At 27.7% G+C, this 17,968-nt stretch overlaps 1 protein-coding gene across 1 annotated transcript in view; it reads left to right on the top strand.

Moving 5' to 3' along the window:
* Nucleotides 1-17,417, top strand: part of SiaT (beta-galactoside-a-2,6-sialyltransferase) — a 44,384-nt gene extending 26,967 nt beyond the window's left edge. Inside the window, exons 6-9 of the mRNA XM_075379614.1 lie at nucleotides 2,619-2,818; nucleotides 6,653-6,827; nucleotides 10,425-10,688; nucleotides 16,752-17,417. Of these exons, the coding sequence (XP_075235729.1) occupies nucleotides 2,619-2,818; nucleotides 6,653-6,827; nucleotides 10,425-10,666 (617 nt within the window). The 3' untranslated portion in view covers nucleotides 10,667-10,688; nucleotides 16,752-17,417. The remainder of the gene's footprint in view (nucleotides 1-2,618; nucleotides 2,819-6,652; nucleotides 6,828-10,424; nucleotides 10,689-16,751) is intronic.
* Nucleotides 17,418-17,968: the final 551 nt, after the last annotated feature.

Genomic DNA, 17,968 nt, shown 5'->3' on the forward strand with positions numbered 1-17,968 from the left:
TTATTCTTGATCCTTTCTTCTCCATTTTGAGTTTGTGGTTGTAACAGGCTAATGTAGATTAATACTGAGGATATACAGATGTGTTCAGCGTGTACACAATTAGTTTAATGTAATAAGGGATGAGTTGTTCTGTCCAGGGATTCTGTTTCCTCTCCGTTAGCTGTACAGTAAATTAATACTTGAAATGCCTTCAGGTACTAGGCCTTCTAAATTCTCCTAAATTACAAACACTGTTTCATTCAGCAACAAACAGTACAACAGCTCTAATCTCATATGTAGTTGATATGATTATTTTTTCTGCAAATTTTTGTACAGTATAACGTGATGTTTTTACAATATGATGATCCATTTGCAACAAGAGGCTGACTGCTAATAGTTATCTGTTCAAAACAAAACTGTGCCCAGATTTGTTTACTTTGCTGATGTGTAGGAATTAGTTATTTAACGTAAAGTTGGAATTTGGCATTTTATCCATACTTTTTTCATTTTACTTACCAAGATGCTTCTTCTCTCTAAGGAGTAGTAAATGTGATTGAAATAAATTGTTAGGGATACAGTTTACAATCTTTAATGGATTTATTAGTATTGATTTTTTATAAGTTTGTGTCAATTATTTGATATTGTATGGTAAATTTAAAAATATTCAAACATTGTAAAATAATTACTGGAACAAGCATCTATTGTAATACTATCAATTATTTCTATTGATATGAAAATTTTCAAACCAGAAAAATCATGTCTATAGAAAATTGTGTTATATTTTGAGGATCTTAGAAAATAAGAACTCAATTGTATATTCTTCTGTACAAGTCAAAATTAAAGGCCAGCTCGATTGTAGTAACCCAGTTTTTCTCTACCTGTGGGGTGCGCGCCCGTAGGGGAGCCTGGTAACACTAAATGGGGGACGCAAGCATATCAAAAAGAAAATATTAAAAAAATGTATTAATTTACTGAAAGGAAAGCAAAACAGAATACGTTCTGACATAATAAATAATAGAATATACATTTACACTGATATAATACACTTATAAATAGGATTGTATCAGTACTGCACAATGTAATTTAATAATTAACTTATCAACAGTAAATTAAAAATAAGTTTAATAATTATTAGTGACTCCCTTGGGCCTCTCTTGCAGAGCAAAGTTTTTCGAAGCAAGGTTTAATATTAGAAATAAGCATTCTTTAGTTATTTTTCTATATTTAGCTGTGATCTACATTTTAGCAGCCATCCCAGAAAATCCAGTTTCAGAAAGATAGGATTTGAAAGTGGAAATAGTATACGAAATGCTCTTGTTTCAGTGCAGAAAACTCGTCATCCACTCCTCCCTGAAATTCAAAGAGAGATTTATTACTAAATTATCTTTTGATTTTACCGCTTGCCGTATAGTCTATGAAGATTTCTTCTTTGATAGTTGACTTTTGCTCTTTTGTTTCTATTTTTAGCCTTATAATTTGTAATAATCGTATGTATATTTAGATTAGATTAGTAATTTGCTTCGGGTTTTTTTTTGTTTATTAAAATTGGCTTTGTATTAAAAAGCTTTTAACATAGGTTTTGCAGAAATTAAGGTTAGATTTGGTCAGTTTTTCCAGATCTTTGATTTGGTTTTGTTGTAAGTTATTAGTTTCCTGTTTCATTAATTCTTAAAAGGTAGATGCACTTCTGCGACTCATTCATTAAAATTATTATATTAGTTTTTTTGTTAAAAGTAATTAACCAATAAAAGATTCAACAACGTTGAGAATTAGATTTAATATGGCAAGAACATTGGTATCATTGAATAGAATCTAGTGTCCAGCTGTCAAAAATGATTTGCTGTGTCATGTAAATGAAGTCATCTTGCAGTTTGGCACTGCACATTGATACATTTTGATATAACATAACCTTGAAAAATCTCCTCGTGTTTTTCTCCTACTAAGTTATAAAATGTATTCATTTTGCTATCAAAAAGTTTGTGCTAGATGGGTCCTTGCATATTTAACTGATAAACTGTAAGTAAAGTGAAGTTACACAATTTCTTAAAAATTTAAAGTAGGAAGTGTTTGACCATCCACTCTACAGCTTTGAGTTGGCCCTTAGTGATTTCCTCCAGCTCTTCTTGTAACTAAAAACCTCATTTGGAAGGATATGTATCACAAGCGATAAAAGGACTAAAGAAATTCATAATTTCCCTTAATGACTGGTATTGGACAAGTACAATACGTGTATACAATAACGTGTTACATAGTATTATATTATCTAAATGTTCTGGGTGATTATGTATAAAATGTTACCTAAGGTATGTAGAAGTTAAAAAAAGAATTTTATTGTGAAATTTTTGTTAGTTACTTTTTTATAGTGGTAAGAAATATTTGTACAATTCTCTTACGTACATTTAAACAAAATTTCTAGAGTTTGACATACTTAATTTTTTTCTATATTGAATGTATTTTGTAATTTTTATTTATTATAAATCATTAATTATGCAGTTTTTTTCAATTATAACCATTTTATAACAGCTTATTGTTTGTTTCTGCTTGAAATTTATTAATTTATCTTTTTACTTTTGTTGCTGTGTATAAAGTTTTTTTTTTACTGTTATTATTTATTTGTATTTTCCTTTTTATGTTTATAGATAGTCATGATCTTGTTTTAAGATTCAATCATGCTCCAACAGATGGCTATGAAAAAGATGTTGGTTCTAAGACTACCATACGTATTTTAAATTCACAAGTGTTATCAAAACCTGAATTTAATTTTTTAAACTCACCTTTATATAAAGATATTAAACTTGTTGCTTGGGATCCTTCTAATTATACGTCCACTCTAAAACAGGTTTGTATTTTACTTAATATTATTGTATCAATTAAAAGTTCTCTGAATGAAATTATGTTCTTTACACCATGTAAATAAAATTTACATGGATTCATTCTATGAACCCCAGTTTCAACTATTGGGAAATGACAGATTTTATATGTTATTGATTATTTTTATTTATGATGTCTTGACAGATAAGCAGTCATGATTTTATTGTCCTAAGTAGCGTTGTAATACTTTTTTAATGTGTTGTTAACCTACCATATGTTACTTAATTATTTCTTATTATTGATAATAATAAAATGAAATTCATTACTGCTTGTTTTTATTAGTGCTTTCATGGTGCACACTGCTTCATCAGATGTAAAAATTAAAATAGATTTTAAGAGAAGTTTGTCAATTAAAATTTCCCTCCATTACTAGTTTACAACCTAACCAAAAAGAGATATCATTCTACTCTTTTAATTTTTTTATTTTATTGTAATTTTTACATCTGACGAAGCAGTGTGCACCATGAAAGCGCTAATGTTAATTATTAAAAATATCTTATTATTATCGATAATAATTATTATATACTGTTACGATTTTAGTTACAAATTGATTTTGTAGTGTTCTTTAACTGTCTTATGTCATGGGTAAAACATCATATCCTTCACGTAATTTGAAAGTGAAATTTGATAAAAACCTTTATTAGTTGAATATTAATTAAAATTACAAATATATTAACTTATCCCTTTAAAAATCTTCCCTTTAATTTAATAATTTAATTTTTCAAAAAAATTATCTTTACTATTTAATTAATTATTAAATATTAACAATAATTAATACTTTCCCACCTCACTGCAATTTTTAAACATAAAATAAAACTTTTATAGAGGTTAAAAGTATGTTTCCTTGCAGCAGCAATGTAGTACGTACAACAAACGATGCATAGATATAAAAAAAAATACATATATATTTATCATGATTTAAACATATAAATAAAGCAATTATAAAAAATTCTGTGAAAGTACTTCTTTTACAAAATAATTATTTTAAATGTACAAAGAAAAATCTGTAACCTAACCAAAAAGTAATTCGTGTAGGATCTGAATACAAAACACTATATATTTTCTGAATGTGTAATATGAGTGCTATAATTCCCTGAATAATTTTTTTTTAATTGATTACATGCTGAAAAGGATTTTTCTTGTTTCTTTTATTGCACTATTTAGCATAATATTTAAAAAAAATAACGTACAACTTTATAAATGTATTCCATGCATTTGGACAAACACAATACAAAGTTAAAAATGTTGCACAAGTTGCTAGTGAGATTGTATAAGCTGGTTTGTTTATATGCGTTTTATTTAGTTTTCAAAATTGTATGTTTATTGCAAAAATATCCAAAACATTTTTGTTTGTTAATATGTTACATTATTTAGAATTTTATAAAAATAGTTACATAAGAATCGGTAAACTAATTCATATTTATTTTTATTTGCTATTTACACTTCACTCAATTCTTTGCATTTCTGAATGCATCATGTTAATGTTGATGATGATGTTCATAGTGAGCACCTGCATAATGTGACAAATATTGACTTTGTTCTGGATGATATAAGAATTGAGAAAATAGAATCAGAGATTGAATTATCAATAACTTTATTCTATAAAAATGAATATTAGTTGTAAGTTGCCATATTCTCCACAATACAGATGACTGCATTTTTGTTGTTCGTTAATAAAAATTAGTATCATCTTGAACACAGAAACTTTGTTTGGGTAAGAGCAGAGTAAAGTTATGAAGATGTTTTTATTCAGTTATTGTCAACCTTGAATTCATTCCAAAAAGCAAAACATTGAACAAGCTATATCTGTCCATCATTTGTGAAGTGCAGTCAGTTGAAAATGTCATAGAAAATGGAAACCAAACCATAAGATTCTTTTGTGTTAGGAAAAGCCAACATATTATTTTGTGGTAGTCAAGAACTACTTTGCATGGTACAGTGAACATTTCAACAACATCCACCATTCCTAGCATGAAATCAACAATAAAAAGAAACTTAATTCAAGGACTTATAATATGATATTCAAGGATATCATAATATAATGAAGCAGCTGAAGGGACTTCTATAAATGGTTTCCAAAAATGTTATAAATGTTAAAAAAGTGTGTAGCTCCCAATTGCAACTACTTTTAAGGAACCTTGTTATATCCATTGAAAAAAAAGAAGATATTACAAGAACTTATTTGAAACTTAAAATTCCATTTTAATTTTTTACTTATGTAAGTTATGTAAATTTAGTATTACATAGTGATATAATAATATAATGTATTGTAATATTATAGTGATAGTTTGGTATGACACGTTATGTAGAGCTTTGTTCACAGAGTTCAGGCTGTCATAGCAGATTGCAAGAAGATACTTCTACTTACATTATTAAAACTACAGGGAGATGATATTTTAACCTTAACATTAATAGCAGATGAATCAAAGGTTATGGTGTTTTGTTGACAGGATCAAAGAATGCATGTAATATGAATGATTTGATGATTTTAATGACTGAACAAATAAGGAGCTTATATTACCTTTTATTTGGAGCAGAATGTTTTATGGAGCTGAAATATGGATGATGAGAAAGGCAGACTAAAAATGAATTGAGGCTTTTGAGATGTGGATGTGACGCAGAATGATGTCAGATGACTAGATCGTGTAACAAATGAAGAAATATTAAGGAGAATCAGAGAAAGCAGGAAAATGCTAAATGTGATTGAATATTGGAAAAGGAACCGGCTAAGACCTTGTATGAGAAGGTTGTTAGTAGTAGTGGATGCGGTAGAAGGCTTTGTGAATTGAAAGAAAGGAAAGGGAAGGAAGACATTTCAAATGATGGGGAATTATGAAAAAAGGAAAATATGCTAAAACAAAGAGGTCAGCAAAAGATAGAACAAGGTAGAGAGCATCTCTCCGATGGGAAGGTCCAAAGGGTGGACAATTCTGTAGGGTGGTGATTAGTCATCGCCGCGTCACATCATGTCAATCGAGGCAACTTCTCTTAAGCCCTGGTGCGGTTTAAAAAAAAAAGGAGAGCATTAGCCACGACCGGAGCTGCCTTAATGGTAGAACACTATGAATCAATACTTCCTGGATTGTGATGTTACTTATCAGAATTAAATAGATATCTGTCTGAAGAAGAGCGGTTTAATTACACGAATGGTATAATTAAGTAAACATTAAAGAACAAGGTTTACGCCAATCCTGATGTATACATAGAAGTAAAACATGGACTAAGGTATCAGTACATATATAAAAAAAAAATGAAATGAGATTTCTGAGATTAGTGGCTGGATACACAACAGACTGAAATTTAAGGAAAACAATAATGTGTGAAGGGAGCTTTACATTTACAGTTTGAATTAAAAAATCCAGGATTATCATCAGAATTGAGCAGACTTTGTACTGAGAGCATCAGAAAGTAAGAGTTCCATATATATTAAATACATATATCTCAAATACAATCCTAATGGTAGAAGGAGTTTAGAATGTCAGTAATGAGATAGCAGATCCGATTGTAAGATTGTAACACCCAAAAACTTAATACCTGAAAGAAAAATTATGTATAATGTATTGTAGTTACATCCTAAAAAAATCCAGTAACTAGTGAAAGTTAGCCATGCATAGCCATAAACGTAATGACTTTAAAATGAAAGTGCTTTAAATCTAAATTTTGATTTTAACATAATTATCTTCTCATTTTCACTGTTGATATGCTTAATAAAATCTAGCTACCAGATAATCTAATTGTGTATTTTAATTAAGTCATGTTTTAAAGTAGCTTTAATTGTGTAAATTTTTAATTTTGTTTGCAGTGGTTAAAAGATCCAGATTTTGATGTGTTTAGTCCATATATAAAACACAGAGATTCTAGCCCAGAAACTAATTTCCATTTAATTGATCCTAGAGATTTATGGCGTCTTTGGAATTTTTTACAAGCCCACACTTCTGTGCGCATACGGAAAAATCCTCCATCTTCTGGATTTTTAGGTATCATTTTATTACGATAACCTAATTTTCCTGATTTTTTGTAGTAATTAGGTGCCGGTCGCTTAGAATACTTTGAAATGAAATTATTAAAACTTTCTCCATGAAAACTGCTTATGTATATATAAAAAAAATCTAATAATATAGCAATTCATACAGAAAGTATATCACCCTTGATCTTATAAAATTAACTCTTGTACAAATATGATCAATAGACAAATCAAATACACATATAATAAGAAAGAAAAGTTAAATAATAAAATAAAAATCATAAAATATGTAGCGGTTGAAAATGGATGTGATATGGCTTTAATTAATAATATTATAAAAAACAACTATCAAAACACAATAACAAAACCTTACTTACCAATACATAATAAGTACAAATACATAATAACAATACATAATAAAGTGCCAACATATAGATGAAGTATTATGTATTACTGACAATATCATTGAAAACATTACTAAAATTTACAATAAGGAAATATTTAAACAAGCATACACTTAATAACCGCATAATAAAATACATAAAAAAGCAAAAATAATAATGATAAAATAAAAGATTTTTGTGGAACTTATAAAATTAAATGTAATGATTGTGATTGTATTTATATATGAAAAACAAGTAGATCCATTAAAACTAAATTTCTTGAATATTATAGAAATTATAAAATGCTACTTCTGATGTTAACAAAAATTTAGACGTATTAGAAATTAATAAAGATGACATAAAATTAAATATATCAGAAAAATATTACTTATATAAATACAGACAGAATTTTAGTTTAAACTATCAGATAATTTAAAAACTGCAACAGATAGCAGGAGTTACATAATAAATTAATACACAATTTTCATTATTTTAGTATTTCTAATATGCAGTTTAATTAAATATTTCATTCCTGAGGATGCAGGATCCCACAAAAGTACTGTCGTGGTAAAATTAAGGTAAGATAAGTCTTATTTCAATATTTTGAACTAGGTTGTTTAAATAAGTAGAATTAAAGTATAATTTAACAGTACAGAGGAATAATATGAATCTTAAAAAGATTAATTTCAGTAAAATAAATGTTAAAAAATGCAAGTTAAATGAATAATTTAGCTAGGAAAAGAAGGGAGTGAATATGGAGCTGCCTCAGCCCAGATAATGAAATGACAATGATGAAATGAATAATTAAATGACAACTGTTACATTTTACTGTATAAAATATTAAAAGAAAATTAATCTACTTGAAAATTAGCAGCTCTACAAAAGTTGATCCTGCAGCTGCAGAAGGACTTTTTCACTTTTATTTTTCCATCTTTCTTGTTTATATTACTATATTTCACGAAAATGGGAAAAGAAAATTCAAAAAAATTAAAACATTCTGTACTCAGAATGCAGTTTTGTAATGTTATGTTAATAATTGGGTATTGGAGATTAGTTCGAATTTAAAGGCCACTAAAATTTTGACTTTGAATGCTCTTCTTATCTGCAATATAAATGGTATGAATATATCTGATTAAAATGTTTAAACACCCATAAGAATGCTGTAAAGTAGTTGTGATTGAGTGTTTCTTAAGTTTTTTTTAGAAATTAACAAAAAATGTAGGAAATTTTTCAGTTTACAATCCACATCTAGTGAGTGTGTATGTCTTTTGTATACTCTACATTGTACAATGGAAGAGATACAATTAAATATAGAATTATGCATAATATTTTCATACCTAGAGTACTATGCTGGTATAAGATATAGCATATTGTGTGGACATGTATGTAAGTTTTATAATAGCGAAATAAAATTATAATTTAAAGCATTAAAATCAGTATAATTACATTTATTTAAGCAATTTATAGAATTTGTAAATCGTCTAAACCACAACATGGTATAATTTTGGTCAATATATAATTTGGTTATATTGTTAAACCCTTTACTGATAATGAATCACACCCGAGAAAAAGTTGTAAAAGTCCCTGTTTATTATGTACATCTTAGTTAGTTATACTTATTTTATTTTTTTATGAATTTATTTTTGTAATAATTTTTATTGATGTTCTAAAGCAATTTTTCATTTCTGTTTACTGCTTTTTTACAGTATCACCATATAAAATTATATCATACTACATTTTGTACTTTAAAAAATTCCTTTCTACATTTATTATTTTATTCTTGCATCATATTAGAAAAGTTGCAATAACCATTAACTAATAAAAAATACAGTTTACAAGAAGGGATGTTTGTGAAGCCAATATTCAGAAGAAATAAAGTTTCCCATTAGTTTTCTGATTTTGGCTCATATATTTAATGCAACACCAGTGTATATTATACATCACATATTTAATTCAACATTTCATTTAATATAGAAATTCCTTCAGATTGTCACATTAGCATCCTTTCAACCATAGCAGATATTTTTTTTTTTAAGAACAATTTGTCATAAATTTTGTTATACATACACTCGGTGGTGTTGCAACACCTTATGACATGAGACAATAAGCCAAGTTGGAAACTATCATATTGATGGGTGGATGGCTCTACATAGTGAGTCTCGAACAATGTCTTTGGGCACCTGGGTGAACCCAGTTGTATATTTAGCTCTAGCTTCAGTATACACGTGCGTGCTCTGCTGGAGTGGTCCACTGTATCGCCGGTACTCATGGGAACCGTATGTTAGTCCCGATTAATAATCCTTTGATGATTGTTAATCCGCTTGAAAAAACCCGGGAATGTGAAAGACTTTGACCAACATTATCGGTCGAAGATGTACTGAGCGATAAGGAAACAAGAGATGTAACAGAAAGTGCCAAGTTATACTGATTGTCAGAAGTACAGGTGAGTGATCTGACTTGAAATCGTAGTTGTTCTTCACATCAGTATAAAAAGGCAGTACTCCTGAGCAGACATAAAATCCAGCCCGTCAAGAATCTTCATTGGATCTGAAGGCCGATGGTTGGTTGAAGCCCAGTGATAATGTGTAGTCGCTATCCTTTGAATAGCCGCCTTTAGGCCCCTAAAAAAATTAATTGATAAAAGGTTTGGTTACCAAAAATTGATTTATACGTAGTATTATTCTACACAAAATAAAAAGATATTAATTTTTTGCTTAAATACATTATATTATTTTGATTTCAATACATTTAATTATTATTAAAAAAATATATATATACTGAAGTATGTGATTTATGATCATTTAAGCCAAAACAACTTCATCATACCGTTATTCTGTAGCTATTATCACCAAAGTAAACACACTTGTGTATACATATCCTTAATTTAACATAATCTCAAATTGTTAAGTGGATTTACAAAAAAGTTTTAATATTAAAAGCTACAGAGATATATATATATATTCACTATCTCAGTCATTGGAGTAAAACAGAACCCTGTCGTTATTACAGTAGATAATGAAACTATTAGTGAAAAAAATTAATGTATTAGCGCTTTATGAAATTAATAAAAAACAAAATGATTTTAATGAACCATTCATTATATTATTATATTTAGATATAACATAAAATGAAATTTGTGAAGTATATTTTTTTAAGTTACTTAAATAAATATAACTCCTAAAAAAACTTGCAAAATTATTTGTAGCATTTATTTTTTGTTATTTTAGGCTTAGCATTACTTCTGCCATACTGTTCATATGTAAATATGTTTGAATATATTCCGTCAATGCGTTTGACTTCACATTGTCATTATTTTGATATCACTGAAGATGAATCTTGTACTTTTGGTGTATGGCATCCGCTTGCAGCTGAAAAATTACTTGCATTAAATTTTAATCAAGCACCTGATAGAACAGTTTTTCAAACTGGATATATTACAATACCTGGCTACTCGACTGTTACTTGTTAAAATTAGTCTTTCTATTTTAATGGTAAGCAGTTAATATAAATATTTCTCATTTATTTAAAAAGAAAATTATCAGTTTTAAAATTTTAAGTGTGTCTCTAGAATAATTACTTTTTTAATATAAACAAGGTGACTACAAAGTCACCAAAATCTTTGTAGTCAGTATAGTGCTTTTAATTGATAATTGTGTTTAAGGAAGTGAATGATTGTAAAGTGTTAACAACAGATTCATCTTTATTCTACAATGACAACTTTTTCCTGTGTTGAAGAAAATTTTGTGTGCATGCAGGTTGTTCGTAATCTTCATTCTTGGCTCTCAAGTAAAAAGGTTGGATGTGTTTATTTATCTGAAATTAAACAGGAGTAATATGATTTATTTATTTTTAAGCCTGATCTACAAAAACGTTGTTAAACACTATATTTTAAATGACACCAAGGATCAAAGACTCATCGATCAAATTTAGATTAATACATTCTGAGACGATGCAAACTTAAATTTTCTTTGCAAAGAAAATTACACTATCAGTGTGCTGTCACCGCTATCATTTCAACTTATTTTAGAAAAGTGTAAGTTTCTATCACTTAGCCATTACTGCTGCTGTCTGAACACATTCCTTTCTTCTTCTTTTAACATTATATAGTCTTACATTTTGCCTCTTAGTAGCTTCTCCTTAGATTCTTCACTGTTTTCAATTTTACTTCATCTTTAAACGTATAGCTTCCCTCTAATGAGATGGATCTTATTCTAGTTTAGGAGCATAGTGCATTTCTCAGTGCAGTTATGACATACGTTATATGTTTCTTATACTTACTATGATGCTGGTTTTTTGATAAATTTATTTCTTATAATTTTCCCCTTTAACATTTTGTATATACAACAAAAAAAGTAAATAAATAAAAAACCAAAAGACCTGGAAATATCACAGACCTCATCATTCTCAGTCGATAACAACTTGTGATCCTGTGTACAGTGCTTACAACATTGCTAATATAGAGAGGTACTTTTTCATACTTGCTAAACCAAAATTTTCTTTTATGCTTTATTTTTATTTCGACTCTGTTAGATTAATTTCATTATAGAGCTTAACTTATAAAATTCAATAGAAAGTGAGCAAGATTCACTATTCACAGAACTGCTAGGTATATTATTAGTTCAGTATTAAAATTAAAAAATAACAGTGATTATCAGTTTTTTATAATGTGGATCAATTTATTAATAATATTATTTTAATTATTCTAGCTAATTAACTACCTCCCTTGTAGTGTCCAAAAAATATTTTTTTTTTATTTAAAAAAAGTTTTTCTTGAGTAATAGACTATTTTCTAACTTGCCAACAGGTAAAAACTGCCATTTTCATCACTTTTTCCATGAGCTGTAGAATTCTTATTTTACACCACACAGAGGTCAAAAAGGGCTTTTTGGAAAGAGTAAAGATGGAACTTCATCTTAGTGTACTCAAAATTAATTTTTATACAGAACCAAATCTCGTAATGTTTACTGAGATTACGTTTACAAATTGTTTTTCAAATTTTGGGCCCAAAATAAATAATGAAGGGCTAAAGTAACAGGCCTGTTTTTTACCTTTTAACTCTTAGGTACTATTAGTACTTAAAAAAAAAATTGGGTTGTTACTAAGTGTCCTTCATTAAAAAAAAAATGGCCGTCAAATCATACGATTTTGAAAATGTCTCATTTTTGTGACCCAAAAACCACAGGTGGGACAGGTGGCAAAAATATTAAATGTTTTCAGCAGTAAGTAATTTTTATGTACTTTAAAATCACATAAAATTTATTTTGTTTCTCAAGGGGTTGACGAGTAATGAAGCCAACAAAACCGCTAAAAACATTGTTCCTTCTCACCATAAACAACATATCAAAAAATGCTGATGTTACATATTTTTTTCAGATCATAAAAATTACAACTAAACTCTTTAGAATGAATAAATTTATAATTAAAAACAGTCAATTACAAAATTATAAATAATAATTACAAAATGATAAACAATTCAATTACATTAACAAGTTGTTGAATTCACTTTTACCTTATTTTACATCTCCTAATGGAAGCTATGAATAAATCTAGCACTTTTTGATAACAAACTTAACTAACATAACATAAGGCGTGAGAATCTTTGAAATATTTTTCAGTCGAACCCATGTTTGATTATCCCTCAATGATTTCTTGAATGAAGTACCAGGACCCTGTGGATGGAAAAAGTGTATTCAATATTTCTTTTTATTTTCATTTATTTTAACTTCAATGGCTTCGCCTAACCACCACTTGCCATCGTATACAGACATAATTTTTACATTTTCGCTTTGGTAAACCTATAAAGCAATCAGAAACACTAATGTCCTTGTGTACCGATACTAATGTAAATGTTTCTGATTCAGAGGTCGCCTGGACTTTCAGAATACATTTTTAACTTGCTGGAACATAACTGTGAAAGGTTCTTGTTTCTGGGACTGTTGTGATTACCTGATAATGAGAACTGAGGTATTCATCAGTCTCTTGAACGCCTTTATTAGAGCAGAAAATAAATGTTATATTTTTAATATTGTCTTTGCAATAATTGTTCATTTCAGGTGTAACAATTTGATTGTTGATTGTCCTTTGAAGGGTTGCTTTAGTCACAGTCGTTTGTACAGCTCCACAAATGCTACCACATGGTCCTTTTCCATGGTATAAGGCAAAAAAAGTCATTCAGCTGCGATTTCAAAATCTTTTTGATGGTAGTACAAATTTATGAAATTTTTTTTGTTTTTATCCTTGGCTGGATAAATTTTCTGAGGAGCCATCAGAAAAGTAAAAAAAAAAAATTAACTTGTAACAGTGTTTTTACTTTATTTATAACTTGCTTTTGGAAGCAGAAGAACGATGTAGTATTGTGCTTCAAGTACTCACTAATCACATATAGCTTTGGCTTTGTAATTTCCTTTCTTTTTTAAAATATATGAGAAATGGATGTAGTATGGCATACGTTTAGAAGGTAGCCTGTATCTCAAAAGGGAAATTTTGAGAATTCTCCCATTACAATATATTCACCCTCCAACAAGTTCTCCTTTTTAATGTTGAGCAAATTAGCTTGCTTCTTTGCAACAAAATGCCTTTTTAGATTATTTAAATTTTTAGTAAGTTTATCTCTAAGTACTCTTCAAATGGAAGAATTTGAGTAGTTAGTTTACAACATTCAACAGAAACCCACTGTTTGAAAATAATTTCAAAATCAAAATAATCCCAGCTTTCATGCAGTAATCTGAGCACTTCATTAGTGCTTGGACATTTTTCACACTGTGACAGCATCCACATTTCACATACCATGGTTGAAAGGAAAATTGTATTATCAAATTTCATTTTCAGAGCTGATAACATTAGTTTTACATTTTGGTGGGTGACACACATATACACACACATACATACACTCACTCACAGTGAATACCTGACTCACTAGCCAGAACACAAGATTTAGGTCTTAAATCAGCAAATTTTGAGATACCAATTTTTAAACGATGTTTTTCTTTGAAGGTAGCATACAATTCTTTTAAGTTACATAGGATAAGTCTTTTTTAATATTAATTTCCTTCCCGTCAGCTTGGCTTACAGAAACACTAGCCTTCTTGCCTGGCATCATTCAACTGTGCCCATCATTCTGGTAAAATCTTGGACACATTAATAAAACTTTCATCAATTACATGACTGGGTTTCTTTTTGCCGACTTGCGGCAAAATTCTACTTGTTTTAATTAATTGTTTGAATTGACAGGCTAAATACTGAGTGACACTAAACCCATTTTGAATCTTTTGAATGCTCCAGCTGCTTGGTAATAAACTTAAAATACTAATTTTTTTCTGGGTTGATGTAACTGTTTTTCAAAATTTGAAAAAACAACAGTTTGTAATAATCTCAGTAAACATTATGAAATTTGGTTATGTAACAAAATTAATTTTGAGTATACTAAGATGATGTTCCATTTTTACTCTTCCTAAAAAGCCCTTTTTGACCTCTGTATGGTGTAAAATAAGAATTCTACAACTCATGGAAAAAGCGATGAAAATGGCTGTTTTTACCTGTTGGCAAATTAGAAAATAGTCTATTACCCAAGAAAAACTTTTTTTTTTTTTTTAATAAAAAAAAATATTTTTTGGCCACTACAAGGGAGGTAGTTATCATAAACCAAATATCATCAAAATTAAAAATAGTGATGCAATAAGTTTTGAAAAATTGTTGAATTAAAATGAAATAACCCAACATTGACTTTTACTGAGTGTTTATTGTTCGCAATGTGGTTTTATTTAATAATATACTAAATTAGCTAGAATAATTAAAATAATATTATTAATAAATTGATCCACATTATAAAAAACTGATAAATCACTGTTATTTTTGAATTTTAATACTTAATTAATAATATACCTACCAGTTCTGTGAACAGTAAATCTTGATAACTTTCTATTGAATTTTATAAGTTAAGCTCTATAATGAAATTAATCTAACAGAGTAAAAATTAAAATAAAACATAAAATAGAATTGTGGTTTAGCAAGTATGAAAAAGTACCTCACTATATTAGCAATGTTGTAAGCACTGTACACAGGATCACAAGTTATCGACTGAGAATGATGATGTCTGTGATAGCTCCAAGTCTTTTGTTTTTTTATTTATTTACTTTTTTTTGTGTACAAAAGTTAATGGAGAAAATTATAAGAAATAAATTGTTAACGTGTAATACATTTTTAACATTTCATATCAATGATAATTTTAACAGTATAGAAAATAATAATCGCATATAAAACCTTTTTTTGTAATCCTGTCTCATTAGTTTATTTAATTTTTTTATAACTTAATTATTTTTTAATAAAATAATTTTTTACTTTTTAAAAAATATACTATATAGAACATCTTCTAGTTAGAAATGTTCTAGTAACACAATTGCAATTGTTACTTTCATTATTTAAAACATTGCATCACTTGTTAATGAAAACTGTTGTTTCCTTTAAACTAGTTCAATAAAGATTTCTGCAAATTCTGCTGTTCTGATATTTAGATACCTGTGATTATTATTATATTTGAAATTATACTAATTGTTTAATAACTGCTTTTATTTTTTCACAGAATTGTTTATAACTTGCACCTCACATTTTTAAAACACAGATTATTTCTCTTCAAATATAAGTTTTTTTTTTTTTTTGTTAAAGTAGCAGAGAAATGGTTTTAATTGTAGACAGTAAAAATACTGTGTATGTAACCAGAAATTAAATTTTTAAAAGAATAACTATATATTCTAAGTATTAATTTAAATAAAAACAGGATGGAGGGAATAAATGAAAATTCCTTGATAAAAAAATCGCTTGGATTTTTTTTCAACTGAACAAATGCAACAAACAGTGCATAAATAAGCAATAGATTTACTGAACTAGAGTGAAATACTAGATGAAAAATACTATAACTGCGATATTGGACGAATGCAGAAAATCATTCAGTTTCTTTTAAAATGCACTTTAACATAATTAATTTTTTTTTCTACATTGCTGTACTTACTTTCTTGTTCACTTATTAAACTGACATTGCATGTTCATTTTAATTGATAGCTCTGTCTGTATAAAATAACATATGTTTGCTGGAGTAATTCAGTCGATTAGATGTAAGTGATATCTATCTTATTACTCATCTTGCAACAAATGATATCCATTGTTTACATTTATTGAATGTACAGCAATATTTAAAAAAAAAAATTATCATAACCTTTATCTGCTGAAATGAGTAAAATTAGTTTTTATTTTCCCATTATTTATAATTTATCTTTTTAATAGATCGTTATTATTTTTAAATTAACTTTGTAGCATAAGCTTTATTGGATATAATAACCGTACATAGCTTAATTTTCACTACGGTTAAAACCAAAATGTTGTAATAAATTGTAATTTGTTTAAAAAGAAACACTTCTGCCCTATATAAAAATCATTTCAGATTCCACCAATGATTTTACATTTTTCATATGACGTTTTGTTTTATTTACGAGTAGATATAAAAAATTTAAATGCAATGCTTTTTTAGATATTCTACACGATAACATTTCTTTTTGTTACAGAACCATAAATACACTGATTATTTACTATACGTATTGTATTATTATGATATTGTAAATACACTAATTTTTTGAAGATGAAAAATATTATCGGAGTTACATTTCAGTTATAAATTATAGAGATTATAGTCATATCTTCTTACACAACTTTACCTATCTCATTAGCGGAATGAGAATTAGTTTACTAATTATATTCTTGTAGTTTATCTAAATAATCAGATTATTCACCAAAAGTTAAGTTGCCATTTTTGTTAACCGTTAGTGGACAGTTAAAAGAAAAGACTAAAACACGGTTACAGCAGAAATGATAATTTTGTTCTGTTTTGTATTTGAAAGTTAATTATTATTCTTTCATATTTGTATCTAATATTATTAATAAACAACTAAAATTTATGTGTTCAAACATTTACAATTGATTCTGTGCGAGAATGAATCAGGTCACTGTCCAGAATATGACATCTGAATGCCTAAATATGACTAAACATTAACTTTTAAGTGTTAATTGTAAACAAGATAGAACGCTAATTTAATTAATATTAATGCTTGTGCCAATGACAATTATTATGACTTATTTTGTTAATATTTGTGTAGATATTTTTATATTGTATTATTACCATTATTTATTAATGACGGGCTAATAAATTTGTAATATTTAATCTTGTTGTACCTGTTAACCCTTTTTGATTACTTACATATTATTTAAATAAATAAATAATTAAATATAAATGAAAAAATTGTATTCTCACAATTTATTCCTTAAAAGCTTTTGTTTGAAAACAAACTTGAATTTTTTTTCATATTTCACTCTATTTGTTCGCTGCACTTCTTCTTTACAGTCAGATCTGCTGTAATTTTTTGTATTATCTACAATGTAAAAATCTTCAGATCATTTAACCTAAATTGAAGAATTCAGGGGATATAAAAGGTAAAATTAAAATGAAGGTCAGTCAAGTAATTTATTGTTTCTAATTAATAATATTTATTGTAATTTGAAACTGTTATGTTTTTAAAAAAAGAGTTAGTGTATTTTTACTAACTCTTCTATTACTTAATCGCTTCTATTACAGGTTTTTTATGCTAGTATTGCTTACTTACAAGTGTTTTTCATTGTTACTCGTCGACCCAGTATTGAATTCTTTATACATTTCCTATATCCTGAATTCTAATTCTATTTTTTTTTTTAAACAAGTGGTTAATTTCTTTTCTCAAATAATCAATGA

The sequence above is a fragment of the Lycorma delicatula genome, chromosome 12 (genome assembly GCF_047948215.1).
Source record: "Lycorma delicatula isolate Av1 chromosome 12, ASM4794821v1, whole genome shotgun sequence".
Classification (NCBI taxonomy): Eukaryota; Metazoa; Arthropoda; class Insecta; order Hemiptera; family Fulgoridae; genus Lycorma; species Lycorma delicatula.